The sequence below is a fragment of the Drosophila mauritiana genome, chromosome 3L (assembly GCF_004382145.1).
Source record: "Drosophila mauritiana strain mau12 chromosome 3L, ASM438214v1, whole genome shotgun sequence".
Lineage (NCBI taxonomy): Eukaryota > Metazoa > Arthropoda > Insecta > Diptera > Drosophilidae > Drosophila > Drosophila mauritiana.
The window spans coordinates 8240306-8267099 of NC_046669.1; the positions used below are offsets into that span (position 1 = coordinate 8240306).

At 45.6% G+C, this 26794-nt stretch overlaps 9 protein-coding genes across 13 annotated transcripts; 5 read left to right on the forward strand and 4 right to left on the reverse strand.

Annotated features, from left to right (window-relative positions):
* Positions 1–238: 238 nt before the first annotated feature.
* LOC117141045 (zinc finger CCCH domain-containing protein 3) lies at positions 239–2525 on the reverse strand. The gene is made up of 4 exons (XM_033304327.1): positions 1734–2525; positions 1098–1640; positions 805–1000; positions 239–746 (listed from the first exon to the last, which is right to left on the reverse strand). The coding sequence occupies exons 1-4, from the start codon at positions 2399–2401 to the stop codon at positions 366–368; spliced, it is 1788 nt and encodes a 595-aa protein (XP_033160218.1). The 5' UTR covers positions 2402–2525; the 3' UTR covers positions 239–365.
* A 257-nt stretch (positions 2526–2782) lies between these two features.
* LOC117142081 (pseudouridylate synthase 7 homolog) lies at positions 2783–5760 on the forward strand. Its single transcript, XM_033305963.1, has 5 exons — positions 2783–2967; positions 3028–3215; positions 3276–3647; positions 3712–3814; positions 3878–5760. The coding sequence occupies exons 1-5, from the start codon at positions 2849–2851 to the stop codon at positions 5295–5297; spliced, it is 2202 nt and encodes a 733-aa protein (XP_033161854.1). The 5' UTR covers positions 2783–2848; the 3' UTR covers positions 5298–5760.
* Positions 5725–11479, forward strand: LOC117142082. Its single transcript, XM_033305964.1, has 7 exons — positions 5725–5812; positions 7818–7912; positions 8025–9088; positions 9148–9701; positions 9816–9874; positions 9943–10044; positions 10099–11479. The coding sequence occupies exons 2-7, from the start codon at positions 7836–7838 to the stop codon at positions 10283–10285; spliced, it is 2043 nt and encodes a 680-aa protein (XP_033161855.1). The 5' UTR covers positions 5725–5812; positions 7818–7835; the 3' UTR covers positions 10286–11479.
* Positions 6691–7667, reverse strand: LOC117142086. The gene is made up of 2 exons (XM_033305967.1): positions 7443–7667; positions 6691–7384 (listed from the first exon to the last, which is right to left on the reverse strand). Exons 1-2 carry the CDS (start codon positions 7588–7590, stop codon positions 6933–6935), a joined length of 600 nt encoding a protein of 199 aa, XP_033161858.1. The 5' UTR covers positions 7591–7667; the 3' UTR covers positions 6691–6932.
* A 20-nt stretch (positions 11480–11499) lies between the features above and the next one.
* Positions 11500–12897, forward strand: LOC117142085 (pyrimidodiazepine synthase). The gene is made up of 2 exons (XM_033305966.1): positions 11500–11604; positions 12115–12897. Exons 1-2 carry the CDS (start codon positions 11577–11579, stop codon positions 12810–12812), a joined length of 726 nt encoding a protein of 241 aa, XP_033161857.1. The 5' UTR covers positions 11500–11576; the 3' UTR covers positions 12813–12897.
* A 51-nt stretch (positions 12898–12948) lies between these two features.
* Positions 12949–14071, forward strand: LOC117142084 (pyrimidodiazepine synthase). The gene is made up of 3 exons (XM_033305965.1): positions 12949–13194; positions 13251–13819; positions 13877–14071. The coding sequence occupies exons 1-3, from the start codon at positions 13167–13169 to the stop codon at positions 14009–14011; spliced, it is 732 nt and encodes a 243-aa protein (XP_033161856.1). The 5' UTR covers positions 12949–13166; the 3' UTR covers positions 14012–14071.
* LOC117142087 (pyrimidodiazepine synthase) lies at positions 14005–16095 on the reverse strand. Of its 2 annotated transcripts, XM_033305969.1 has the most exons (3): positions 15977–16095; positions 14311–14897; positions 14005–14250 (listed from the first exon to the last, which is right to left on the reverse strand). In XM_033305969.1, the coding sequence occupies exons 1-3, from the start codon at positions 16005–16007 to the stop codon at positions 14113–14115; spliced, it is 756 nt and encodes a 251-aa protein (XP_033161860.1). In that variant the 5' UTR covers positions 16008–16095; the 3' UTR covers positions 14005–14112. The 2 variants fall into 2 exon arrangements, with proteins under 2 accessions (XP_033161860.1, XP_033161861.1); XM_033305970.1 differs by lacking the exons at positions 14005–14250; positions 14311–14897 and adding an exon at positions 14974–15797 and having other exon boundaries at positions 15977–16090.
* A 254-nt stretch (positions 16096–16349) lies between these two features.
* LOC117141456 (pyrimidodiazepine synthase) lies at positions 16350–17484 on the reverse strand. 2 transcript variants are annotated; one of them, XM_033304910.1, is made up of 4 exons: positions 17378–17484; positions 16737–17320; positions 16558–16679; positions 16350–16502 (listed from the first exon to the last, which is right to left on the reverse strand). In XM_033304910.1, exons 1-4 carry the CDS (start codon positions 17403–17405, stop codon positions 16472–16474), a joined length of 765 nt encoding a protein of 254 aa, XP_033160801.1. In that variant the 5' UTR covers positions 17406–17484; the 3' UTR covers positions 16350–16471. The 2 variants fall into 2 exon arrangements, with proteins under 2 accessions (XP_033160801.1, XP_033160802.1); XM_033304911.1 differs by having other exon boundaries at positions 17441–17456.
* Positions 17485–17958: 474 nt separating this feature from the next.
* Positions 17959–26648, forward strand: LOC117139777 (zinc transporter foi). 3 transcript variants are annotated; one of them, XM_033302386.1, is made up of 6 exons: positions 17959–18373; positions 23216–23805; positions 23872–24220; positions 24290–24459; positions 24522–25529; positions 25596–26648. In XM_033302386.1, exons 2-6 carry the CDS (start codon positions 23377–23379, stop codon positions 25758–25760), a joined length of 2121 nt encoding a protein of 706 aa, XP_033158277.1. In that variant the 5' UTR covers positions 17959–18373; positions 23216–23376; the 3' UTR covers positions 25761–26648. The 3 variants fall into 3 exon arrangements, with proteins under 3 accessions (XP_033158277.1, XP_033158278.1, XP_033158279.1); XM_033302387.1 differs by having other exon boundaries at positions 17959–18313; XM_033302388.1 differs by lacking the exon at positions 17959–18373 and adding an exon at positions 21472–21495.
* Positions 26649–26794: the final 146 nt, after the last annotated feature.

Sequence of the window (26794 nt, forward strand, 5' to 3'; positions counted from 1 at the left end):
CGAGAGAGCGGCTTGAAAACAGGTACACAACTATGTGGCGCCACAAAATCCAACAACAATAGGTGCCACCTGGTCACACTGCACGATCGGCATGTTGCCAGATGGTTGTAAACACCGCGAAAAAACTGTGATGTATTCTGGTAATAATCTTTAACTTAATCTAATGCAAATTTTTACCTTTTCCTCGAGCGTTACAAATTTATACCGAACCCATAAAGTTTACGCAAATAAATTTGTCTTTTTGAATATTTTATTAAAAATTGAAACTAAGCTACTAAAGTTAAATCTTAGACTAAACGTTAAAATCAATACTTAACCGAATTAATTTGTACCTGAAACGTTGGGTCCATAGCATTCGCATAGCTTTACAACTCTTCTTCGCCACCTAAGGGAATAAAAGAGGGTAGAGTTCCCAGTTGAGGACGCCGTCGAGGGCAAGGGGCACCCGCTTCCGTCTGATCCTCATCCTCCGCTTCAGGTTTCTCTTCCACCTCATCTGTAGTCAATATTGCTTCCGCTGGTTCCTTGTGGGACCCAAAGTACCGTGAACTGGTGGGCAACTCCTCCGCTATAGACGGTTCTTTCGCGGCATCCGCGACGGCGACAGGTTTACTACCCAGTTTGGGACGCGACTTGACCTTGGCCAACCGCATTGATGGCGACTTCTTACAGAACACGCACCTGGGCAACTCACACTTGCCCTTGCGCTCCAACTCGGGACAGGCAAACTCGTGACGTTTGTTGCACTTAAAGTGTATTTGAGTTAATAGGTTATCAATGGAAATAAGTGGCAGACCAATTTACCTCGGCAGCCAACGGACAGTAGCCACGCACAAAGTCAATGCAAATCTCGGTCTTGCTGCTCAGCTTCTTGTGTAGGTAAGGGCAATCTTCGCGAACGCAAACACCGCGCAAATAGTACCGACAGACGGGCATCTTCTCCAGCGTGACATTATGGGACAGCAGGCATTCGGGCTTGGTGCACTCGCCGCGCAGAAAGCTGCAAGTAAATGATTTCAAAAAGATAACCGCATTGGGAATTTCGAACCTTGGACGCCATCGAAGGTTTAGCACTCTTCGCTTGGCCTAGGACAAACCTGACACAGATGGCAACCTGTCGCTTGTCGTGCAGCTTGCGGCACTTGCCACGATTGTGGGCAACGCACTTGCCCAGCTTCTGGAAGATGGCACAAGGCACATTGGTCTTCACCAAGGATTTGTTGAGCAATGTCAGGCTTCTCTGTTTGGCGGTGATTAAATGAGCTCGCGACACGTGATTGCTGGTGCGTACGAAGACATTCAGTGCCTTTGGCGAAGCCACGTAGGTGAGGCCGCCGATATCGATGCGCCGCAGGATGCTACGATTGCTACTCTGTGCACCACCAGTTGATGAGGTTGGAACTCTGGTCAGGCGGCAGCCGGAAGGATCTAGAATGAACTTATTGCCGCTGACGAAGAGCGTTCTGCCGGACAAGGTCCGCTGCAAGGTCCTGGGACTCTCCGATTTGGCTACCCTAACGGAGGAACTGGCATCCAGCTTGGTTATCTTGTTCTTCGATATCTTCTTGTACATCACACCGTGTATGCTGACCATGCTCAGGGATTTGTTAACGCCCAGCTTCAAAACCTGGGGCTTGGAGCTGTAACAAAAGTTAAGTTAGTTGATGTACGTTTCCTAGTCTAACAGAGTCGCCTGTTGCTTGACTATTTTCAACTGCTCCGATTTCCATTACCTCAGTTTTCTGTTGGGCTGCGCTTCATTGGTACGTCTCAGGGCGTACTGGCCCACAAACTCGCGAAGAGGACGACGCTTCTTGACCAGCGGTGTGCAGGTAAGTGATAAGGAACGCACTAATTTGTACCTAGTGCGCTTGGCAGGTGGAGGAGGATGGGGGGCAGCAGCCGCTGGCGCTGCTTTCAATGCTCCTTGCCGCACAATCTTCCGCTTGGAAATGCTTACCAATGGAGGCTGCACCAGGTTGGAAACAGTGGGCACAGGTACTGAAGCAGCGAGCTTCACCGCCGGACCAATCGCCTTCACCAATGGCTTGCGCACGAGACACGTGCTCACTTTGCTGATGATCTTGGCTGGCGGAGGAGGTGGAGTGGCCAGTAGGGGTATCGTTGGATCCAGTCGATAGTGCGAGGCGGAAACGTGTTGCATCATAAGCAGCTCCTGCTGCTCCCGCTGGTATTGGTCGTACATGGCCCGCTGGCGATGCAGAAAATGCGGATTGATATGGATCGCGGGCTGAGGCTGCATTGGCGTCTGGAACGCCTGGAAGGGCACTTGGAACGGCAGCTGATGCACCGTTTGACCTTGCAGCTGAAAATTGGGATTGATGTACACCTTTCGCGACATAGACGGCTGTGCCTCGTCGGCGCTTATATGCGGTAACATTTCGTTGCTTCCTTGGCTGGACCTAATAAATTAATCCTTTCGTATTTTTGGTTATTTCTTGTTTTTTTTTTTTACACTTATTTCCAATGCTTCTTTGTATTGCACATTTTTATTACGTTACGTACGCAGTGTGAACTTGATCTGGCACCAGATAAATACCAAGAAATACTGGACTGTAAATGATGAAAATATACTAACAATAGTTTTATTTTATATATATTTAATATGTTCTTAAAATTATATTTATTATACAATAAATAAAAAAAAGTTTTATATTTGCGAATGAACTTATACTAACAACCATTTAAGAAATCTATATCACAAATAAATAGCACATGCGGTCACCCTAAAAAACGTTTCAGTTTATTGTGAATGGGCACATCATATGTTCTGCAAAACGTGGATTTCATTTGCCGACAATTTTTCAAACGTGCATTTTGAATCAAGATGGGCAAGGATCGGGGCAGAGGACGCAGGAATCACCATTCCGGACCATATAACAAGAGCAACTGGCGTGGCCAGAAGAAGGATCGCCCCCAAAACAATGGTGGCGGGCAGCGCAACAGGTACAATTTAAATCCCATAAATAATATCGTTGTTAACCGGCGTTTTTCGTTGGACAAAAGTGCTCCACAACAGAAATCCACGCTGCTGGAGACCCAAGTGGGCATTACGGAGTTCACAAACCCGGAGGCCCCTGGCTTCACGGGAATACTTAAGTCTCGCTTCTCTGATTTTCACGTGAACGAGATTGATAGCAATGGAAAAGTATTGGAGCTGAACGATCTCAGTGTGCCTAAAGTGGCTATTGTGGGTCTGTATTCGCCAATTATCCTAAATACTTCAAATGCTCATGCATCTAATACTATAACAGCTGTGACCGAAAACGAACTGGACAACTGGCGGAAAGAACTGGAATCAGTAATCGGCCCGGAAGTTTGGCAGGATATAGCCAATCTTGCTATGGCCAAAAACGATCCCGCGATCGAACAAAAGCTGGAGATTGATGTGACTACCCTGGACAAGGAGCAGCGAACACAAGTCCACCAGATGATAAAGCAGCTTTACAAGGGAAAGCTACTGTCCACCACCATTGGGCAGCAGCAGGCTAAGCCGAAGGTCCAGGAGGTGGCATCTTTGGAAAATAAGGATGCGGCTGAAGATGAGACCACAACCCAGGAAGACTCACAGGTGCCGGCCGAGGAGAAGAAGACTATAAAAGTATTTAAACCAAAGCCAGGACGCGGTTAGTAGAAATGATTACCCAGGGAATTCCTTTTTATCGAATTCCTTTGTATCGAATTCCATAGGTGACAAACGCTGGAGCTTTCCGGCGGATTACGTGACCTTCCTGGTGCACAAAACCAATTTGGTTACCAGTGATGTAGCCTCTACTTTAGCAGCACGGCTGAAGTAAGTATGATCCAATTTTAAATGCAGTACATTAAATACTAACAACACATTATTTTTCGACAGCTTGCGACCATCGCAGGTGAACTACAGCGGCATCAAGGACAAGCGGGCCAAGACCACACAAAAGTTCTCCGTCAAGCGGCGAACACCAGAGAGCATCTTGGTTGCAGCTCGCTCCCAACGGAATGTTAATATCGGCAACTTTGGATTCGAATCCAATACACTGAAGCTGGGCGACTTGCAGGGCAATCGTTTCCGTATCGCCTTGCGACACATTGCCAAGGAGAAGCGAGAAGAAATCGAGCAGGCACTGCAATCATTGAAGGAACGCGGCTTCATCAACTACTATGGCTTGCAGCGGTTCGGCAACAGCGCCAGTGTGCCCACCTATGAGGTGGGAGTTGCTCTGCTCAAGAACGATTACAAACTGGCCTGCGAACTGATCCTGAAACCCCGGGACTCGGATGTGGAGTTTTTGCGTCCCATACGCGAGGAGTGGTGGAAAAATCGCGACTCCGCGGCGGCAGCTGCACAGATCTACGGCGAAAAGTTCATCGAAAAGAAGCTGCTGGACGGCTTGGCCAGATTTGGTGAATCAGATTACTCATCAGCTCTGCGGCAGATACCACGCAACATGCTCATGCTATATCCACATGCCTACCAAAGCCTGATCTTCAACAGGATAGCGTCTAGAAGGATTAAGGAGTTCGGCTTGAAATTGATACCCGGTGATTTGGTTTATGTGGAGCAGGAACAGCCGGAAGCCGTGAAAGAGCAGACACAGCAGTGTGAGGCCTTGGAAGAGCAAAAAGAAGAGGAGCCTAACGATGAACCTCTAGAAATCGCCGAAGGGGATGAAGCCATCGAAGAGGAGTCGGTTTTCAAGCGAAAGGTTCGCCCGCTCACAGCAGAAGACATCGCTAGCGGCAAGTACAAACTCTCCGACGTGGTCCTTCCCCTGCCTGGACACGACATCACTTATCCCAGCAACGAATGCGGTGCCTGGTACGAGGAAATGCTCGCCGAAGTGGGTCTCTCCTCGGATCAACTGAAGCACAAGGAGAAGACATACGCATTGGCTGGCGCCTATCGCAAAATGATCATATCGTCCAGTGATCTCAAGTGGAGCTTTAGAATGTACAATTCGCCGGAGGATACACTTATCGCTTCCGACTGGGAGCTATTGAAGAACATTCCGGTTGCACCAGAACCAGCTGAAGCTGAGGCCAATTACATGGCACTGCTGCTGGAGTTCTCGCTGCCCACGGCTGCCTATGCCACCATGTTTTTGCGGGAACTCCTAAAGCAGGACACATCGTCAGCGTCGCAAACGCAGTTGGAGAAGCAGGCAATGGCTAAGGAGGACAATGAAAAGAAGGCGGTATCCCAGGAGGAACAAATGGAGGTGGTAAAGGAGGCGGCCGACGAGGAAGGGCAGGAAACTGAGCAGGCGGAAACTCAGGGGGCCGAGGAGGCGGTGTAGGCCAAGTGAGATACCAAAAATCAATATGCTCGGGAAATCAATTTTACGCGCGCTTCGTATTCAACTTCGAACCAACCACAACAATAACAATGCGCACGTGAGGACGAGGGCTGCTCTCGTAGCTCGCACCCCGTCAATCTCAATCGCTCTCTCTCTCTCTCTCTCTCCTGGGAGAGTCCTTTTGGTCCTGTTTATTGGACTGCGATTTCATTCGTTCGGTGGCCACCAACGCGAAAGCTCAAGCGACGCGCTGCGCAGTTTCCCCAGCTCAAAAGTCCAAGTCGCACGGTTTTCCCCAGCGTTCTCAATGAAGAGCAATAACAAATTATTAATTGACAACAAATAACGAATAAGCACGGTCCCCCGAAAATCCACGGACTCCATCCAATTCATCCAGTGATTCAAAGAGATATAAAACCAAATAAAAATCCAAGTGGCGAGACAAGGTGAATTTCCAGTTAAATGTAGCATTTAAACGTTTTGGGCGCGTACTTTGAAAATCCATTTATTAAGGCGTAAGTATACATTAGAGTCTACAAATTGTTTATAACTTTTGCGACAACACTGAAGCAAACAATCACAGAACTGTACAATATTTGATTTTGGCTCTGGCAGCTTATTGATTTTTGTTGTGTGCTTGTGCTGGAAATCAATCGATAATACGGTGTTAATACCAAGAGCTGAGTCCGGGGATTGGGAATGGGAATGGGCGCCAGTGGGTAGGTGGCTGGCCGTAGGAGTAGTTAGTTCATATAGTGGCTTAGTGCGTCGGAGGGTTCACCATGTACGTGGGGAGTACGGGAGGACTCAGTCGGCTCGAGGGGGTAGTGGTAGTGTGGCATCAGTCGTTAAGGGTGCACGACGCTCCTCGCTCGTTATGTTTTTGTTTCGGCACACCGCGCCCCCTGCGGCAGTCGTCAAATTAATAAACTAAATGCTTGTTTTGGCGTCGTCGTCGCCCTGTCCCCGTGCTGGGGGCCTTCCCCCGATCCGATCCAGACATGGATATTGGACATGTTATTGCTTGCGCGCGCACTCTTTGACTCTTTGACCATTTCCCAGCAGCAGCTGCGTCATAGTAGGAGTTTTTTGGCGTGGCTCAATTCGATTTTCCCCCGCCTGCTCCACCTGCTCCCCGCCGCCCGTCCAAAGTTGGCTTGGGCCACACAGATAGCTTCCTACTGCATTACTATACTATCCCCCGAGTCTCTGGGTCTATAAATGACCTCTGGCGACAATTGATGCGGACACGATGCTTTGTTTGTGGGGTTTACCAATTGTTTTGAATCTTAAATTGATAATCTTAAGCCTCAATTAAAAACATTTGTTTAGTTGAAAACTTAATATGTTCCCATATCTTAAAATGCAATAATTAGTTTCTATAGTAGAATAATTCATTAGATGCAATTAATATTTTCAGACGATGCGTCAATTATAAGTTTAGTTAAATTAATGGATTAACAATATTTTTTAGGGAAGCATACATCTGAAAAAAAAGTTATTTAGCATACGCCTAAGATAATTGTCCAGAGATATAAACTATAACGAAAATGACTTAATATTAAACAATTATTTGATCAGTGACTTATTATCATGGCAATCTTCCTCTATAACTATATCATCTTGGCAATCTTCCTAAATAACTATATCATCGATTTGCTCGTCGTTGAGGACGCGCAGATTGCATTTGCATAGATAGGCCAGGATGCGTTTCTCCGCCTTAATTCGGTTCGCTTCGCCCAGTCCTTCGAGCAGGGCTTCTATCCTCTTTTTTGCTTGGACGGGAGCGACTGCCGTTGCCTGGGCAGGATTTGTGGGTGGTGGTGGTGCAGCTCCCGCCACAGGCAGCTGCTCATCCATGGCCTCCTGGAGCGGATCCTCTTCGTCGTTGACCTCGTCGCTGGATTTCAGTGTGCTTCTACTCAGGTCACCCGAATTACGGTGATTAATCGGATAGTGGTGATGGTGCAGGAATTTCAAATGCGGCAGAAGACTCCAATCGGAGCCAGTGCCTCCGGCCTTTTCTTTGGCCAGCTCCCGACGCTGTTTGGCCACCAGATGGTTCCAACGAGTGACACAGGCACTAGCTAAGTTAAAATATAATGAGGAATTAAGGGATATTTAAAAAATTTAACAGTTTCTTACCATCTGAATTTAATGAAGTGGCTATGCTGCTCCAGATTTCCGGATGGCGCTTCTTATGCGCTTCGTAGGGTGCGTTTCTAAGTTCGCGCTCATAAAGCTTGGGATTAGCCCTAACCAGCTCAATAAGTCGCGTGTCGAACTGCGACATTTTGTTATTTTCAAAATAAACACAAATTAAAATATGTAAACAAATGGAAGCTAGCGAATGAGTATGACCGTTGCTCCGTGTGAGAAATATACTGGCACAAGAGCATGCTGGCTAAGCCCTCTATTCACCACACCTTGGGTGGTGTGGTGGGATCGGGGGATTCAAAATAAACACCCCACCGACTGGCGGCATTTATTGATTTATTTATTGATTTTATCGTTGTACAGGAGCTGCCGGCCGCAGAGATGGCCGCCGAAAACTATCACCTCAAGTGGGACTCACACCTCACCTATCTGAACTCTTCCATAGCCACACTTTATAAGTAAGTACCATAGTTCGTAAATATTTGAAGTTATTGTTTTTTGTAATTCTGAGCTAGCAGCGTTTAAAGTAAAAAAACATTATCATCATATCATATCATATTTCTCCATTAGGAACGAAAAGTTCGCCGATGTGGTTCTGTACAGCTCCTACAACAGCAGCGGAATCCCCTCGGATATACCCACAGTGGGCATCTCGGCCCACAAGTTCATCCTGAGTGCTTCGTCCCAGTTCTTCGCCACCATGTTCGAAACGGCACCGATCACCAATCCCAATGGAGTGCTCTATGTGGTCCTGCCGCCGGAACTTAGCCATCGTGCCATCCAGATCCTGGTTCAGTACATGTACAGCGGCGAGGCCACCGTTTCCAACGACATACTCAACGAGGTCCTGCGCGGCGGTGAGATCCTCAAGATCCGTGGCCTGTGCCGCACCAGCTCTTCCAATGGCGGTGGCTCTGGCTCAGTGGTCACGACCACACACCATCCCCACTCACTGGCCGGGCATCTGCATCCGCGAGAGGCCAGCACCATGTACATGTCGAATGGCTCTCGAACCGCTTTGCCGCCTCCTCCGCCGCCGCCACAATCAACCATGTCGGCGCAACTTCAGGGAGATCTCTATTCCAGCAAGCCGGGTGGATCGACACGTTTCGCTTTGGATCACCACCACCTGTCGTCACACCACAGCCACCTGAATCACCATAATCCTCAGCAGCAGTTTCGTGGACTTGGTGCCTCCGTGATGCCCAAGGACTCGCCCGTGATCATTAAGTCACCCAAATTGGCCGCCCACACAGGACTACTAACCGTCGCGAGCAGCAGCAAGTTGGGCATTTCCGTCAACAAAGAGGTGGCCATCGATCCGGAGGACAAATGCTGTTTCGCGGCACCCGGTCAGTTGGAGTCGCAGTCTCACCCACCACCACCAACCTCCACAGCGACAACAGTCGGAGGAGGAGGATCAGTTGGAGGTTCAGGTGCCCCGCCATCGCAGCCCATTTCCATTTGCACGGAGGTGGGCTGCAGCAGTTGTCCCCTGGCCGCCGGACCAGGTGCTGACCAAGCGGAGACCACGCTGCGGCGGACAGAGTACGAGGAGCAGGCACTCCGTGAGCGAAACGAGGTGGGCCTGGTCTTTGAGCGACGCCTGAGGAGGGAGAGCGCATGCGAAAGATGTGAGTAAGAATACTCAGCCCAGCAGATGATGACTAATCCCATGTTTTATTTCCCTAAGCTCGGGACTACTATGAAGCACCGCACTTTGAGCATGTGGTGCCCTCCCGCCTGGCGGCCACACCTCCGCCACCACCACAGCAGGCACCACCATCACATCCGCCGAACCTTCGACATCCGCACAACTTCCTCACCATCAAACAGGAGCCGACCGACTGGAGCAACAACCCACCAAACGCCTCCAGTGCGTCGAACAACAACAATCTGGAGGAGTTGCCATTGGCTTCGCCCAAGCAGCCACTCGACTTCAAGATGTCCGCCGTGAAGCTGGAGGTGAATAGGGATCGCGGAACACCCTCCGAGGAGAGCGAGGAGCACACGCTGCGCGACTATAACAACTTCAAGCAGCTGCTGGTCTGCGAGATCTGTCAGAAGTCCTTCGAGGACACCAAAATGCTGGTCCGTCACCTGGGCACACATGCCGGCGATCCCACGGGCGGCACGGAGAGGAACCTCCTGCCATCCAGTGCCAGCGGGAGCACCACATCCGCCTCCAGCAATCTCGCCCTGCGATCTGTTAAGACCTATGTGCCAAAAAAACGACGCCGCGTTTCGGTGAGTACTTGGACATCAACTCGTCCATTCAATGAATAAATCTGAAGTACTGAATCCATACCTATCAATACCTATTGGGAGTATTAAGACCAGATTATATATTTCGTTTTTCAGCAACAGGAGAACAATATGGATCACGATCACGTAACTCTGCTCTGCGATTTGTGTTCCACGTAAGTGTTTGGAGTTACAAATCCATTATAGAAACAAAATGTATAATAACTCCCTTTCCCATGTGCAGATCCTTCGATACGCCGGCGGAGTGGGTGCGCCACATGAACAGCCAGCACACGGAGATCGAGTTGGCCATGTTCAACAGCAAGAAGGATGGCGAGCAGAAGGGGTGTGTGTCCTAAGGGCCAGCAAAAGCACACTGATGAACTCTGTCCACTTGCAGCCAGCAGCCACCGCCGCCGCCGGCGACCAGCAGCTCTTCCACAGTGTCCAACAGCCAAATGCAGCCAAAGTATCCCAGCTCCACCGCCACCAGATCGACGCACTCCCTCATGCTGCACAAGATGAGCAACAGCGATGCAGTGGCCACAACCACATCTCCTGGAGCATCCACCTCACCGAATGGCTAAGGCCAGCCATAGGGATCAACTTCAGAGCACCATTGGACCAGTGGCGAATGAAGCTGAAGGATTCGAAACCGGATGCCCATGGATAAATTTGAAAGCAGCCATAAAACTTTTCTTTTTCAAAAATCTCAAGTCGTTCCAATAATCAAAAGCGAGATGGATGTTTATATGCAACAGCAAGAACCGTGATCAAAATGCAACCAGTTTGCACATTTTATAGAGCAACAAACAAAATACAAATTGCGAACAAAAAAAAAAATTAACGAAAATTATAAACGAAACTTAGAATGGGAATCGTCAGGCAACGATGCAAAACAAGACAAAGCAAGAAATTGAGAAACGAAAGCAAAGCAACATTTAACTCCAGTGTGTAGAATTTTTTTAAGTGTACGTATTTACTTAGTTTTAGCTACTTATCCCATGTAATTACTGTAACAACAACGCGCAATTGATTCGGGAAAAAAAACGATACAGTTTAATCATTAAATTTTAATGTTTTCCATTTGCGGACATTTTTAAAATGAATTAAAAACAAAAATCAATCATCCACTTAAGTTTTCAAAAGGATGCATCAAAAGAAATCCCATTTGTAGGACCAAAAGCAGCGAAAGGATCTTTTTACATTTTGATAAACAATTAATTGTAGCAGCAAATGTAGTAATCATTGTTTATTACTTTCCGATTTCGTTTTTCGAATGCAATTACTGATAACAACTATTTATCGCGACTCAATGATGTCAGCAACTCTGTTGTATATTTACTAATACTTTTTTGTATTTTTTGTAAGGCATGAACGGAAATTTCGAGAACTTTTTTGTACATAGATTAAGTTTGATTTCGAAAGTCCGCCGATCGAAACTTTTTGCGAAAAGTTCATAAACTTAAAACTCTAAATGTACGTAGTAGTTCGAGGTTCAATTAAACAAATAAAACTCCCCCCAAGCCATGTAAAAACATAATATATCTATATATACAAGCAGGCGTGATTATTAACTAACTAAGTAGATGTACTATGTATAAAGGAGGAAATGATTGTCTCTTCCCACAAAACAAATCGCAAATGTAGCAAAGCGTTTTAATTCGAAATAAACGTCTGCGATGAGAATTCGTTTTTAAAAGCGATATCAAGAGCCGACAAAACTAAGAGTCACGTCGCAAAAAGCTCGATTACTATTTGCGGTAAAAAAACAAACTTTATATAAACAGAGCGCCGTCGAAGAGAAAACTCAGTTCGCAATTCACCGCCGACATTTCAACAGTTAAGCGAATTTGTTCAGTTCTGCAATTAACCAAAATGAGTGCTGGTAAACATTTGGCCAAAGGTAAGAGAAAAACAAAACCAGTTGTCGCCGCCGCCAAGAGAAACGTCATTATTGTCATTAGAGTGTTTATAGTATTATTTATAAAACAAGTTCTCCAACATTCAGCCTAATGATCGAATAACGATTTTTATATTTCATAATGTTACACAAAATTGGCATGAATTATTGGGATTTTTGGCCAAAAGAGTTAGAAAGGTATATTATTTTAAACTTCATCACGATTTTATACTTAGCTAATAATTTTATTTGTAAAATTTACTTACATTTTGAGCCGTAGCTTTCACTCCGATATCAGATGAACCATAATATTTACACTTTAAAAGATAACGTAGCGATAAAATTTGAACGACTGAGCCCTATCAACATTAACTTTAGTGCAATGACTTGCTAAACAAATAAAAATACAGGTGCGGATTTTAGGGCTCCACTAGTGACTCATGAAGTTATTGATTTATTTGTATAACCTACCGTGAAATATTATAAAAATAACTAAATAAATTCCATCTTTAGGTTCCCCCAAGCCTGTCCTCCCTGACGATGGAGTCCTCCGCCTGTACTCCATGAGGTTCTGCCCCTACGCTCAGCGAGCCCATCTCGTCCTGAACGCCAAGAATGTGCCCCATCACAGCGTCTACATCAATCTCACCGAGAAACCAGAGTGGCTGGTGCAAGTGAGTCCGTTGCTTAAGGTGCCTGCCCTGCAGCTGGTGGCGGAGAAGGGTGAGCCCTCGCTCATCGAGTCGCTGATTATTGCCGAGTATCTGGACGATAAGTACCCGGAGAATCCGCTGCTGCCCAAGGACCCATTAAGGCGGGCCCAGGACAAGATCCTGTTGGAGCGCTTCAGCGGCATCACCAGTGCCTTCATGAAGATCCTTTTGCAGGGCACCGGGCTGGATGATTTCTGGACGGCACTTGAAATCTTTGAGGAGGAGTTGACCAAGCGGGGCACCCCATACTTTGGCGGCAACAAGCCCGGCTTCGTGGACTACATGATCTGGCCCTGGTTCGAACGCCTCTCTGTAATCGAGTTGAAGTTGCAGAAGGAGTACAGCTTCAACGAGAGTCGCTTCCCCAAGATCAGCAAGTGGATTCCCCTCCTGAAGGCGGACTCGGTGGTCCAGTCCTTCTATGCCACTCCCGAGCAGCACAACGAGTTCTGGCGCACCCGCGCGGCCGGCAAGGCAAACTACGATCTGCTGGCTTAGATCGGTACTGAAAATGAAACTATAACAAGGAGATTTAATAATGCTCTAAAAAACAATAAAAACTAAAATATTTTATTTGACAAAGCAATTGATTACGGCTAGGAAGGCAAGAATTCCGTTCAAGAATCACAGAACGGGGTGCGAAGAACTCAGTTCTTATATTTAGAATCAGTGTGCAGGTTCCAAGGGGTCTTCACTGTATCCACATGGCTTGGTATGTGTGTCAGCCGCAAGCCACCAAGTTCAGCCGCGTAAGCGAAGCCACCCGGCGAAGGGCAGTGAGCCGCACTTTATAAATCACTCGCATGGCAATCGCTGTCACCACTTGCATCTCTGGACCCGAGCACGCACATCATGAGTAACGGCAGGCATTTGGCTAAAGGTGGGTAGATCCAGGAAACCAGGATAATCATTGTTATTAATAAATGCGCCCGCTAGGCTCACCCATGCCGGATGTTCCCGAAGATGGTATCCTTCGCCTGTACTCGATGCGCTTCTGCCCATTTGCCCAACGGGTGCATCTGGTCCTGGACGCCAAGCAGATCCCCTATCACAGCATCTACATTAATCTCACAGACAAGCCGGAGTGGCTGCTGGACAAGAATCCACAGGGCAAGGTGCCGGCTCTAGAAATCGTGCGAGAACCTGGACCACCTGTGCTCACAGAGTCGCTACTGATTTGCGAATATCTGGACGAGCAGTATCCACTGCGACCACTCTATCCACGTGATCCGCTGAAGAAAGTGCAGGATAAGCTACTAATCGAGCGATTTGGAGCGGTGCTAGGTGCCTTTTTCAAGGCATCCGATGGCGGTGATCTGGAGCCCTTCTGGAGCGGCCTGGACATCTACGAAAAGGAGCTGGCTCGCCGTGGTACGGAATTCTTCGGTGGCGAACAGACGGGCATTTTGGACTACATGATTTGGCCCTGGTGTGAGCGCCTCGAGCTCCTTAAGTTGCAGCGTGGAGAGGATTATAACTACGATGAGAGCCGCTTCCCCCAGCTGGTGAGCACGTCCGTGTATTCCAGGAGTGATGAAGTACATTAGTATACCATTTTTCAGACCCTTTGGCTGGAACGCATGAAACGGGATCCGGCTGTGATGGCCTTTTACATGGAGGCCGAGGTTCAGGCGGAGTTCCTGCGCACACGGAGCCTGGGTCGACCCAACTACAATCTGCTGGTCAAGGATGCCTGATGCACTTGGTTTATTTGAAATCTTCGCATGGAATGAATAAAACATAAATGCAGTCCATAACCGGTTCCAAAGATTTGATCTTGGCTAAACCAGTTGTCGTTCTATGGAGTGCCCTTGAAGGCAATGTCGTACTGGGGATTTCCAAGGGTCTTCGATTTCTGGAACTCGGCATGCAGCTGGACATCCAAAGCTGTCTTCTGCACAACCTCATCCTGGGTCATCAAATCGCGCCACTTAAGCTGTAATAGAACGATTTTGGATGAGATACATGCATCGTATGTTGGCTTACTTAAACATACCAACTTCTCAAATCGTTTTGCATCCAGCTCATACTTTTGCTCCGTATTGATTTTCATGCTGGGAAAACGTTCGAACCAAGGCCAAATCATGTAGTCCACGATTCCAATGTGCTGGCCGGCAAAGTAGGGGGTTCCTCTTTTGCCCAACTCCACTTCAAAAACATCCAAGGCATTCTCGAAGTTCTGTATGGCATCTTTCGGAGCGTTGGGATTACAAGTCAGCACAGGATAAATGGCACTGACCACTGGAGCAAAACGTTCGATTAGAATCTTGTCCAGCGCCTTCTGCAGCGGATCCGTGGGAAAGTGTCGTGTCTGGGGGTATTGCTGATCCAAGTACTCTGCTATGATGAGCGACTCCACGAGGGTCGGTTGATCCTTCACCCCAGTGAGCTGCAGAGCGGGCACTTTGCCCAGGGGACTGAAATCCTTGTACCATTCTGGCTTCTCAATCAAATCGACGTAGATCTTATGGTGTTCAATTTGTTTGGCGGCGAGCATGAGACGAACTCGGTGGCTGAAGGGGCAGAATGCCATGGAAAAGAAACGAGGAACTCCATCTTCAGGCAGCTCGGGCTTGGTGGAACCTATAAGATCAATGTAAACTCGATTAATTGGCAGGAATAAAAACACTGACCCAAATCCCAGTTGAAGAGGCAGAAATAACATTTGATGTTCCACTTTATGGGTTTAATATTTTCTTAATAGGCGGTTTCACAATTTTAGTTTAAGTATTTTGCATCCTGTCATCCAATAATGTATCCTTTACAAGGGCTGGAAGGCGACATCGTAGTCGGGTTTGTTCTCATGGCGGGTCTTCATGAACTTGGCATGAATTCGGGCATCCAAGGCGGTGGCCTTGACAGCCTCATCCTGGGCCACCAGATCCCTCCACTTCAACAGATTCTGATACCGTGTCTTGTCCAGTTCGTAGGGTTCATCCAGAGTGTACTTGAGGGCCGGGAATCGCTCGAACCAGGGCCAAATCATGTAGTCCGCAATGCCGATTTTGTTGCCTCCAAAGTATGGAGTTCCTCGCTTGGTGATCTCCTGTTCGAAGACATCCAGAGCGGTCTCAAAATTCTTGATGGCATCAGCGGGTGGATTCTTGGTGAAGAGCACGGGGTAAATGGCGCTGACAGCGGGCGACAGGCGTTCGATGAGGATCCTGTCTAGCGCCTTTTGCAATGGATCCTTAGGGAAAAGGGAGCCCTCGCCCGGATACTGCTCATCCAAGTACTCGGCAATGACCAGGGACTCCACCAAAGCCGGTTGTCCAGGCAGATGTGGCAACTGGATAGCCGGCACCTTGCCCAATGGACTGTAGTCGATGTACCACTCTGGTTTCTCGCTCAGATCGATGTAAACCGTGTGATGTGGAATCTTTTTGGCGGCCAAAACCAAACCGGCACGCTGCGAGTACGGGCAGAATCTCATCGAGTAGTAACGCAGGACTCCATCCTCGGGAATCTCCGGTTTGGGCGAACCTGTTGAAGGGTGATTTGTGACGTCAGCGGAAAGTTTTCCATTATGCTTGGGCTAAAATTAAATCTCTATCTCTGCGTAATTTACGCCTCTCGAAGTGGGGTCTAGATAAAACTATGAAATCAATTGCAAACTTTTGCAGTGTCACTATCCCGATGACCTTGAAGTGCCCCCCACTCACCCCTCTTGAAGTGCTTTTGCGGCAGGGCCATTTTGTTAACAATTTTAAGATAATTCCCAAGACGTGAAATGTTGGTGGCTAAGTAGTTCCGATCGACTGACAACAAATAGAGGGATTCCGCTACCTTATATAGTGGTCGCAATCGCCGGAAGAGTGAATTATCGAATATATTTCGATTGTCGAGCGGGTGAATTTAAAATTCGAAAGCTCACATTAAAAAAAAATATTTGACCACATATTAAAGACATAAACAAGTTAGGTATTTTCATATAATAAATCAAATAAATTCAAATAAATCAATAAATTTATCAAGCATACCTCCAATAACCTAATTCTAAAAAAAATTTCTTATAATCCGTATAAACAATACCTATTTAAAGAGTGACAATGCAAATATTTATTTTTTAATCACAATAATGCTGCCGTAGTATGTACATGTGTTATTCTTAATGCAAAAGGTACAATGCTGAAGTGCAAGCGCCATTATACCGTAGACTACCCCAATTTGACACGTTTGGCCTCATTGCTAAAAACGAGAAATGGATCAGTCACATATTATATGTATAATCTTTAAATCTTACTATAGCATATTATAATCGGCCTGGCCCGATCGCCGAGAGTTGATGTATTTGGCATGGGTCTGTCCATCCAGATAGAAACACTTCACAGCACGATCCTGGATCATAAAGTCGCGCCACTTAATCTGCAAGAGAATAATCTTGGTAATTTAAGACATAATTAGAAAGCCAGTAAATCCCACCAAAGTGGGAAAACGTTTCGGACTCAATTCGAATTTTTGTTCAAAAGTGTATTTCAGAGAGTCGAAGCGCTCGCACCAGGGCCACATCATGTAGTCAAGCATGCCTGGGCTGTCGCCACCAAAGAACTTGGTACCGCGTCGCTTCAGTTCCTCTTCGTAAACGACCAATCCGTCATAGTGATCGGTGTCAACCAACTGCTCGGGATTGTCGTGCAGCACCAGGTAGTAGAAGGCATTGATGAACTGTCCGAAACGTTCGATAAAAATCTTCTCCTGAGCCTTCTTAAGCAGATCCTTGGGATACAATGGCACCTCCGGATATTTTTCGTCCAGGTAGTCACAAATAATGAGCGACTCGATCAGCACAGGATTTCCCGGTTCGTTGACCAGCTCCACTGCCGGCACCTTTGTGGAGCTGCTCACCAGGGAGAACCACTCGGGTTTGTCGCAAAGATTGATGTAGATAGCGTGGTAGGGAATCTTTTTGGCATCCAGGACCAGGTGCACACGATGTGCATAGGGGCAAAAGCGCATCGAATACAGCTTTAAGATCCCATCATCCGGAAATATGGGCTTTGCCGAACCTGCAATATATATGCGCTTTTTAAATGTGGATTTGGGACTTAGTAACTCAAGCTAACCAGTAGTTAAGTGCTGAGTATTGCTCATATTGGCAATAAAATTTTTTTGGAAAGAAACACAACCTGTTTTGCGCGTTCTGGCAATTATCGATATGTGACAGTAAAAGTTAAGGTGGCTCGGTAAAGTATTGACTTTTTATAGGAATGATGTATTTTTAATCAATTATTATTAAAGCTTTGGTAAAGGTGAAAATTAGATTTATCTTAATCTTAAATATAAATTTCTTAAAGCTGTAATTTTTTAAAATTTAATTAAAGTTATCGAAGTTGTATGCTTTTAGCAGCATCTAATATATTGGACTTTAATTTAAATTAAAAACAAAAATGCGAGAACACTACGACTTAATTTGGTATAATATGGTAATAGATTCATGATACTTCTAAATCGATTATAAACTATTGCCTTACTGATGCAAATTTAATTTAAGATCAATATATATTTATCATTTTTAATACATGCTGCAAGAGATTACATTGATTTGCATCGATGTATATCGATGTATAGCATTGATAGCAAAGGGACCGATACCTATCGCCGATGATTCGGTGTTTTTCAACATCCCTACCGCCTATCGATAATTGTTATAACAAAATTGTTTTAGTTGCGGATTTCTTGTGTTTGGCGGTGTGAGCGAAAGAGAGATGGCTGCTGCGGCATATGTTTAGCGTGTCCGGAAAATGTTTACAGTTAGCCCACCCTTGCATAACTGAGCCCGTGTTGGTGTTGGTGGCCGCATCCCGTGCAAATCTCGCCGCTCCATGCGGATTTGCTTCGATTCGATTTCCCGTGCCAAACCGAGATTATTACAACGGAATTGACACTCGGCGTAATCTCAACGGCCTCTTTCATTCACGCCCACCGCATCGGCAAAATATATAGCTCCCAGAATCGTCCAGCATTATCTTCGATCCCGCAATAACTCTAGTTGGAATTGTGTGAGTGTGTGTTACAGTGTTTCAGTGTGCGATGTGCTAAACAGTCCGGCAAATTTACGGGTGAGTTAGTAGTGGGCTTGCATTAATTACCCGCCTTTTATTAATCTTGGCATACATTCGTTCAGCATGGGAAGTGCATGCGACGCGCCCCTATTCCACCTCCCACCGCCCACAATCCACCCACCACCACCAACTAGTATTTATTTATAGCGGGACATTTCCATGTGCGTGTGATTTTGACACCCGCTCACTTACATGCATATGTATTTGTTGTACACACACATAAACAGATGCACACGTAACTACACTGATATTCAGCACGTTTTTATGCTATTTTCGATCGACATACTTATAAGTCATCAGTGTGTTCTATACATAATTCAGCGCAATTCCGAATACCATTTCCATTCGCGCTATCTTCAGAGCCTAATTACGCAAAATCAGTGGAATTAGTAGCAAACGGGCCAGAATGCTTATCACCCACTGGCGGGGCTAGATAAGATTTCAAGGGGGATGACAACGTGGATGTGGTCTTCTCTTCGCGTATGCTTTATCTCTAGCATTCTCCCTATTTAAATCAATAGACTTATCCAAACGATCATAGTATCTAGAAATGAAGGCTGAGTTATACTAGGTGTATACACTATTTCAATTCGCGTGTTCAATGTTTACTGATTACATTTTGCGTAAATAAATACTTTTCTTATAAACTCTTATCACCTACAAAAACGGTCATTTGATTTTATATTTTTATTGCACTGATAGCAAATATTTAAGTTGTATTCCGGATGCGTAACCCCCTTTGGAAGGCGTCACTGCTATCGCCACTGACCCATATATCAACTTGTGCTCCTTTCGCACTTTTGGCTGCCTTCCACATAGTTCTGTTGCTTTTGTTTTTTTTCAGAAGTGTAGGTGGTGCATGAATCATAGATAGTATTGCCGGTGGTGGCCAAAGAGAAGCATCCTTATCGGGCGCGAACTTTTCCATTTCTCCGCTGAACGCCCGCCGCCAATCAATTATTCATGAGCCAGCGTAATTTGCAAAAACTGATATGTATTTGCAAATAAAAAAAATGCAATATCAGCTATGAATGCCTTGCAACCAGGCGCCAACAACTGAGGCATTTAAGAAACCAACAACTCAATACGGAAAACAAACAATTCTCGGCGACCCACGATCATTTCGATGCCCCCAGATGAATTATTTATCGCATATGGCCAGCCCTTCAACATCAGTTATGTGTCAGTTGGTGGTCGTACTAGCTGAATACTAAACCGGCCACTCAGCCAGCGTACATAGTATGTAATTCAGCAGACGGCGAGCATGGCAAGGTCAGAGCCTCGTTCCGTACGGATTTGATCCAATCGGATTGGATCCGTAGCTGTCCATTCGGATTCCGAGACCGAGTCCGAATCTGAATCCGACGTGATTGACCTCAGATTAGTCTAGTTGTGTGTACTTGGCTTCTATCCATCCAGAACTTCAGTTCCATGTGGCCATCACATGACGCGAGGTTTTTCATATCTTCCTAAGCAGACATGCTGAAATTTCACATCAAGCTTTGGCTTATGAAAAGGTAGAGACCAAAGGAAAAAAAAAACGAAAAAGATAATGCTCGAATTTGTGTGTGTGTGCGTTTGGATTCTTGGGTACACCTTTTCGCAGGTTATTTCGCTGAAGTTTCAGGTATGAATTTCGTGTTTGTGTTGCGGCCAAGATAAAAGATAAATCGCTCAGCAGGTAGAGAGACTATCTGGAGATGTAGTTGCACGGTGGAAATTTCAGGCTAAACAAACTGTAGATTGTGCATAGCACTTGGTAATAAATCGTGTGAGGGGAACTACGAGTACGTTCCTAGATTTAATATCGCAGTTTAAGGTTGTTACATGTATAAAACGAGATATTATGCAGTGTCAGGGGCCTAAAAACGTGGAGATACTATGTACATATGTACATATCATGTGAAATTTATTTTAATCAGGTGACTCATCAATGTACTTTTAGCGATCGCGTGTTCAACTTTGGGCTTTTTGTGCAGATGTCATGCGAAATTTGATTGTGCGATTGAAGCATAAAAAGTGGAATGGGTTCCAGGAATTATGAGTTTATGAAATGGAGATTGCATGTGAAATTTCATGAAGTTTGACTCATCGAAAAGGTACCAGAACGTTTTGGAATTTCACAATTTGCGAAATGAGACCCACCCTTCTCCTGAAATTTCAGCATGGAGATCTTTTGCGATGCCAAGCGAATTTATGTGGCGGTTCGGTTCTATGTATATGATATTCATTTATGCTGGCTCAGCTGCATAAGCATTCCGCATCTAAAAGGGTTACTCTGCGGAAATTTAAGCCGTCTGGGACAGCACGATTCGTTGGAGATATCATGCGAAATTCAGGCAGCAGCGAGTTCAGTGACTTGCCGACTATACAATTACCACGAGAATTCGGAAAAATCCGGACGCGTACGATTTGCGATATGGAGATGTTATGCGAACTAAAGTTGATTCAGCAAATCGAATCGTACGTTTTTGGTACAGTGGCCGCTTGATATGTACGATTTTTAACTGAGATTTGAAACAATAAAATTAAAGTAATTTTATCTAAAGTTTATTTATGTATTTAAAGTTCTTGGAAAAAAAGTGAGTAAATTTCTGATTATATTTTTTTTTAATTCTCAGACCACCAGATGGAATGGCAAAATAATTAAATTATTGAAGGCTGGCCAAAAATTAAATTTTTTTTTTTAATTTATTGGTTTGAATTGGATTGGTTTGAAATGTACTAAAATATTGACGTTTTAATTAGATCTTAGTTCGAACCGCATTAAGTAGCTTGGCTAAGAGCTCAAATTTAAGATGGAATCATTGAGTTCTGATTTTCGTTCTCGTCGACATTGGACATGGTACAGAATCAGCCACGCCCCGCCAAGTTAGCACGCCTTCGATGTGGGTATGCTTTAATGTGGTCCCCAGTCATATGCACATCGATATACACAAATATACATATATACATACGTACACACTCACTCAATTAGCCAGCAATGAAACTGGCTTATAAATCGAACCGCAAGCGACGCGCGCCGCTCAGTTGCAAAGCGTTTGCAAAGCTCACTGGTGGTGAGGATCGCAGATCGGCTTGGTTTAGTGTTTCGTTCCCTCAAATCTTCTTTCTGCGCGGTACGAAAACCATTCAAGATATTTTAAAAATATTTCAATAAACATATGAGCCGTGTGGTGTGGAAGAAAGTGAAATGAATTGATGGCCCCGAATAAAAAAGCCCTATAGCATTGACGCCGTCATAAAAACGAGATCGTTAAACATTTTCTCGCAGTGATTCCATTCAAATCACGCGAACAGAATTTAAATGAGGCTTGATTTAAAAAAAAAAAACTAAAATAAAAATAAAAATAACACAGCACTAAATACAAACGAAACAGTCGGTCAATGGCGGCAGCACTTGACCAATTGACTGAGTTGGCTGGATTGATTGGGAATATTGCCGATGAATTGTGTCTGATCTGATTTGGGGAATTTGTATGCAAATCGGAGCTTCGTTGATTGATTTTTATTGCCCTGAAATTAAGTTTTTCGCAAATTTCCTTTGCCAGTTTGGCAGTTAATTTCCTCAACAAGTGCCAGAGCTTCAGCTGCAGCAGCAGCCTCAACCTTTAACACTTAACCCCTTGTCAAGGCGACGTGTGTCCTTGTCAATGCCGCGGGTGTCCGCCCACTTCCTGTGACCTTGACGCCACCATAACTTAATGCAACAACAATGGCGCTTCTATTATTACCTATAGTGGTTTTGGCTTTCGCTTTTATTAAGTCGATAACCAGCGAGCCACCCAATCCACCCACGTGTATCTGTATCTGTATCTGCCTGTGTCGTAAATTTTCGCCAAAGTTTTATCAATAAATTGGATTTCAATGCAGGACCGTTGAACTAACTGCCATTAATGCGCAATTGCAAAATTGTCCGAGTCCCAACAAGTTGTTGTTGCAATCCCACTACAATAACAAACTAATTTTCGGTTAGTTAGATGGTGGAAGGGGGGGATGGGTTAGGAAAAATTCCAGTACCGCCTGGCGAATTTCCTTTTAGCCGCGTGCCACTCGCATTTTGCTCATCGAAGAAGCCGCATGGCATCCAACAATTTGGCTCCCGACTAGGAGCTGAAAACTAGTTGGCCGATTAGCCGCAGTTAGTAAATATCAATGTGCTATCGTTATGTAACTTCTCAGCTGATTTTCGTGCAGTGTAGTGTCAAAAATCTAAACAAAAGTAGCGCAATACAATCGAACATTTTGATTCTGGCATTGAAAAGTCCATGGAAGAAGCCACTGAAATATGAGATTGTGATTTGAAAAGCAAATGCTCTGATAAGAAGTAGGAATGTTAACGCAATGTGCATTAAATGGGGTTTCAAAGTGATAAAATTCTGAAGACTTCGAAATGGATTCTATTAGGTGTGAAAATACATCAGAGAATTTGTGGTTAGATACTAAATAAAAAATTAGTATACTGCGCTTTCAGATGGAAAATTCATATCTAATTAAAGTGATCTATTAGCGAAAGAACGAATGCAGCAAAACCGCCTATTTATGGCGATCTTGAAGCACCTAAAACCAGTTGTTTGTTGTCCCATATTTGGAGGTGTCGATCCACCAACGAACGATCTTGAACTTCCGCTTTGGTTCGCTGGCTATTTTGGTTATGCAATGGGCAAATGGCCTTTGTAAATCGGTTCTGGCTTATTGAGTGTGGGATGGTAATAAGGGGCTGACAGTGGAGCGGCAACCCATAAATGATTCTTAATTAAATAGAATTGTGTGTGTTGGCTTGATGTACTTGTTTTCGTTTTTGGCTAATCTCTTGCTGACATTCCCATTCAATTCCAGATCGAACGAAATAAGCGAGTGAATTGACGACTGACTGATCTCGGCGGATATATAATGATTGTAGCCAACCGTGCTGGGCAGTAAACCGAAACGAGAGTCCGAGTCAGTAGCATTAGTCCTAGGAGTGGAAGAGAGGAAGGAGAGCAAGTCGGGCCAGAAAAATGGCGCGTCACATAATGGCCGTTTGCGTGGTGTGCCTACTCTGTGCACACCGCCTGCACTGTCAGGATCACATCGAGAGTCTGCTGGGCCCGGCGCTGGTCACGACCCACAACAGCCAGGAGCAGCTGAATGCCCGCGTCTACACGAACCTGAGTCCCTCCAGTGAAACCACCGAACGGCGACAGCAGCGATCCGCTTCTGGCGACGGCGACACCTTCAACTACAGCATCAGCCCGCCATCCAGAAGAGAAAAGCGCCATGCTGGCCATGAGCATGGCTCCACATCCGAATCCCGCGTCCCGCAGATCACCCAGTACTATCTCGAGAAGCTAATGGCCCAGGATGAGCTGATGAACAGCAGCGGATTCGATGGCCTACTCCAGCAGCTCAGCCTCCACTCGTTGGCCAGTGGGGCAAGTGAGGGAACTGTGAGTATAGTGCTGACTATTGCATATTTATTGCTGATTAACTCCGATTTCTTATTTACTTTAAAGTGCGTTCCTGCTAGTCGCCTTGTGCATCACGTCCAGCCCCACGATCATCACCATGCTCATCATGACGAAGATGAAGATCACAGTCTGCAGCTGAACAACTGCACGCTTATCCAGAATGGCACCACCTCCAACGTCATATGCCCATCCCTGCCCAACAACAACACACATCAACTCGGCAAAGAGGCCAAGAACTTTACGCTGAGCGATAAGGACTTGCTACATCTGTGTCCGATTCTCCTATATGAGCTGAAAGCCCAGAGCGGCGGCTGCATAGAACCTGCTGTCTTGTCGGACATTGATACCACTGAAGAGCTGCTGGAAGCAGAGAAGGACAAGGATATATTCTATGGTGCGTTTTCAGACACAGTTTTGATGGCCATTCGTTGTTCCTAACTAATCTGTTTCTCATTTTTCGCAGTATGGATCTATGCTTTTATTTCTGTGTTTGCCTGCGGCATCCTCGGCTTGGTAGGCGTGGCCATCATACCGTTTATGGGTTCCAGGTATTACAAGTACATCATTCAATATCTGGTAGCGCTGGCCGTGGGTACGATGACCGGCGATGCCCTGCTGCACTTGCTGCCTCATGTGAGTAAAGCTGATAATTCTGATGGGTTCGACCGAAGCCATGACTAACGTTAAACTTATAGTCTCTTGCAGGCCAGGATGAGCGGGGGATGATCATGAAAGGACTGGGGTGCCTGGGTGGCATAATCTTCTTTTACGTGATGGAACATGCGCTGACCATGATCTCCGAGTGGCGCAAGAGCGTGGAGAAGAAGGAGACAAAGAAACCATCGCGGGCAAAGGTGATGCGGGATCCCGACTCGTCGGTTAACAATTCCGTGGCCGGCGACAAGATCTGCAAGCAAAAGTATAGCTCCTATCCGTATTGCTACGACGAGATCACCATGAACAACAAGCAGAGCGAGTGGATGCACTTGCCCGGCGATGCAGCGGCGGGCGCTGGCGGAGATGCTCCTTCAGTAGCGGAGCTACGTAACGGTGTGGGCGATCATGATGGATCCAATGACATGGCCGCCGCTGCCGAATCCCTATTATCAACGCTGCACACGAACTGCGTGGAAATGAATCACCATAATCACAACCACAAGCACAATAGCCACCAGCAGAATCATGAGGGCCAGGATAGCAACACAATTGTCACGGATCTGGACGGAAACGCCGTGTACGCAGCAAACAATGCAAAGGATAAGGACGGCCGGAACGATCATGTTACTGTGATCCTGCGGGAGCACGAGTCCTCGCATCACGGTCACAGTCATCGCCATGGACACGTCCATTCGCCGCCGGAAACGCTGAGCGCCGTGGCCTGGATGATTATCATGGGTGACGGTCTGCACAATTTTACGGATGGCATGGCCATTGGTGCAGCCTTTGCGGAAAACATTGCCGGCGGCTTCTCCACATCGCTGGCTGTCTTTTGCCACGAGTTGCCACACGAGCTGGGTGACTTTGCCATCCTAATAAAAGCAGGCATGTCGGTGAAGTCGGCCGTCTACTACAACCTGTTGACGGGTGTCCTGAGTTTCATCGGCATGATCTTTGGCATTGCCTTTGGTCAATCGCAGGATGTGGCCCAGTGGATGTTTGCCGTGGCTGCGGGTCTGTTCATCTACATTGCCCTAGTCGATATGGTGAGTGGTCAACACAAGGTGTACCTAAATACAATTATTTATGTATGATTTTGTTCTATTTGCCAGATGCCAGAGATCTCGGCCTCGCACAAATCACTGGGCCAGTTCCTGTTGCAGATTCTCGGCATGCTCAGCGGAGTGGGGATAATGCTATTGATTGCCCTTTACGAGGGCGATCTGATGAGCGCGTTCGGCACAACGGGAGCCGCATCACACCAGCACGCGCACTAATAACATAAGTGAAATTGTAACCAACCGCAGCGAATCTTGTAGCGTATTATGTGAATTGCAGCGAATCTTGTGTATTAACTGCATTTTTTCCGCCAAGCCTATAGGACCTCTTGAATTATTATTTTTTGTATAATTTCATTACATTGTTGTTTATATTATTAGTCCACAAAGTTAGACAAAACAGAACCACAGACACAGCCGGTTGGCGCTTATCAAACGCATTTGTTATCCAGTTTATGAAACACACAACCTCACACCCACACACAAGCGACGCGATTCAGCAAACTCGTTTTATTTTCGTTCCTAATTTTGCTATTGAACTGCGTTCGAATCCATTTCACACCCAATTTAATGTAAGATGTCTTGAAATTGGCTAGGTTATAAAGTGATCTTGAATTTAGATGAAACCATTTGAAGAGCATGCCGAGAAAGATGCTGTCAAATGAGAAAAGGAAGTAACAGAAAATGGATTGGATCTGGATCCCACAATCCTCTTACAATTACTGATCTTATACACGAAGAAAGAACCTAAAAATCACGATACATAATATATATATATATATATTGTAGGATATGTATACATACATATACTTTTTGTATTTTGTAGTCTAGAGTGCGCACGTTTACTTTACGCGAGTTTAACATTCTAAACCCAAAATCAAGGGATGTCCACCGCTGTTATGATTTCTACAGTACTTAACGACTTGAACGCATATAATTTCCACTTTCGGGAAATGTACACAAAACCCATTTAAGCTTAATTTATTATCGTATTTGTAATAAATTGAAAAGATTATTATATTGCACCATCATGCATAATTTACATTTTCGCTACCCTGTAGCGTCTTCGTTTAATTATGATTTTGTAATAAACCAAGCTAAAACAAAGACTTTGATTTTGTTTTTACGGATTTGAGTTGTTTTCCTTTTGATTGCGCACACAACTAACACGAAAGTGATTGTGATTCAAAATGAGTAACTAACATTTGTAAAATGGCGCAACTTGCGGCACGATCGCCCCTAATGACTATCCC

Bases quoted from the DNA above. Each gene is read 5' to 3' on its own strand.
- LOC117142085 (XM_033305966.1), top strand. From the start codon at position 11,577: ATGAGTGCTGGTAAACATTTGGCCAAAG. The intron at 11,605-12,114 runs GTAAGAGAAAAA...TTCCATCTTTAG, and splicing joins TGGTAAACATTTGGCCAAAG to GTTCCCCCAAGCCTGTCCTC.
- LOC117142082 (XM_033305964.1), top strand. From the start codon at position 7,836: ATGGCCGCCGAAAACTATCACCTCAAGTGGGACTCACACCTCACCTAT. The intron at 7,913-8,024 runs GTAAGTACCATA...TTTCTCCATTAG, and splicing joins TCCATAGCCACACTTTATAA to GAACGAAAAGTTCGCCGATG. The intron at 9,702-9,815 runs GTGAGTACTTGG...TTCGTTTTTCAG, and splicing joins AAAAACGACGCCGCGTTTCG to CAACAGGAGAACAATATGGA.
- LOC117142084 (XM_033305965.1), top strand. From the start codon at position 13,167: ATGAGTAACGGCAGGCATTTGGCTAAAG. The intron at 13,195-13,250 runs GTGGGTAGATCC...TGCGCCCGCTAG, and splicing joins CGGCAGGCATTTGGCTAAAG to GCTCACCCATGCCGGATGTT. The intron at 13,820-13,876 runs GTGAGCACGTCC...ACCATTTTTCAG, and splicing joins AGAGCCGCTTCCCCCAGCTG to ACCCTTTGGCTGGAACGCAT.
- LOC117141456 (XM_033304910.1), bottom strand. From the start codon at position 17,405: ATGAGCAATACTCAGCACTTAACTACTG. The intron at 17,321-17,377 runs GTTAGCTTGAGT...TATATATTGCAG, and splicing joins TACTCAGCACTTAACTACTG to GTTCGGCAAAGCCCATATTT. The intron at 16,503-16,557 runs GTAAGATTTAAA...TCTCGTTTTTAG, and splicing joins GCCGATTATAATATGCTATA to CAATGAGGCCAAACGTGTCA.
- LOC117142087 (XM_033305969.1), bottom strand. From the start codon at position 16,007: ATGGCCCTGCCGCAAAAGCACTTCAAGAGGG. The intron at 14,898-15,976 runs GTGAGTGGGGGG...TTGATCTTATAG, and splicing joins GCAAAAGCACTTCAAGAGGG to GTTCCACCAAGCCCGAGCTG. The intron at 14,251-14,310 runs GTATGTTTAAGT...GTTCTATTACAG, and splicing joins CAAAACGATTTGAGAAGTTG to CTTAAGTGGCGCGATTTGAT.
- LOC117141045 (XM_033304327.1), bottom strand. From the start codon at position 2,401: ATGTTACCGCATATAAGCGCCGACGAGGCACAGCCGTCTATGTCGCGA. The intron at 1,641-1,733 runs GTAATGGAAATC...CTTTTGTTACAG, and splicing joins CAGCCCAACAGAAAACTGAG to CTCCAAGCCCCAGGTTTTGA. The intron at 1,001-1,097 runs GTTTGTCCTAGG...ATTTACTTGCAG, and splicing joins CAGGTTGCCATCTGTGTCAG to CTTTCTGCGCGGCGAGTGCA.
- LOC117142086 (XM_033305967.1), bottom strand. From the start codon at position 7,590: ATGTCGCAGTTCGACACGCGACTTATTGAGCTGGTTAGGGCTAATCCC. The intron at 7,385-7,442 runs GTAAGAAACTGT...ATTTTAACTTAG, and splicing joins CACTTCATTAAATTCAGATG to CTAGTGCCTGTGTCACTCGT.
- LOC117139777 (XM_033302386.1), top strand. From the start codon at position 23,377: ATGGCGCGTCACATAATGGCCGTTTGCGTGGTGTGCCTACTCTGTGCA. The intron at 24,221-24,289 runs GTGCGTTTTCAG...CATTTTTCGCAG, and splicing joins GGACAAGGATATATTCTATG to TATGGATCTATGCTTTTATT. The intron at 25,530-25,595 runs GTGAGTGGTCAA...TCTATTTGCCAG, and splicing joins ACATTGCCCTAGTCGATATG to ATGCCAGAGATCTCGGCCTC.
- LOC117142081 (XM_033305963.1), top strand. From the start codon at position 2,849: ATGGGCAAGGATCGGGGCAGAGGACGCAGGAATCACCATTCCGGACCA. The intron at 2,968-3,027 runs GTACAATTTAAA...GTTGGACAAAAG, and splicing joins GGTGGCGGGCAGCGCAACAG to TGCTCCACAACAGAAATCCA. The intron at 3,815-3,877 runs GTAAGTATGATC...ATTTTTCGACAG, and splicing joins ACTTTAGCAGCACGGCTGAA to CTTGCGACCATCGCAGGTGA.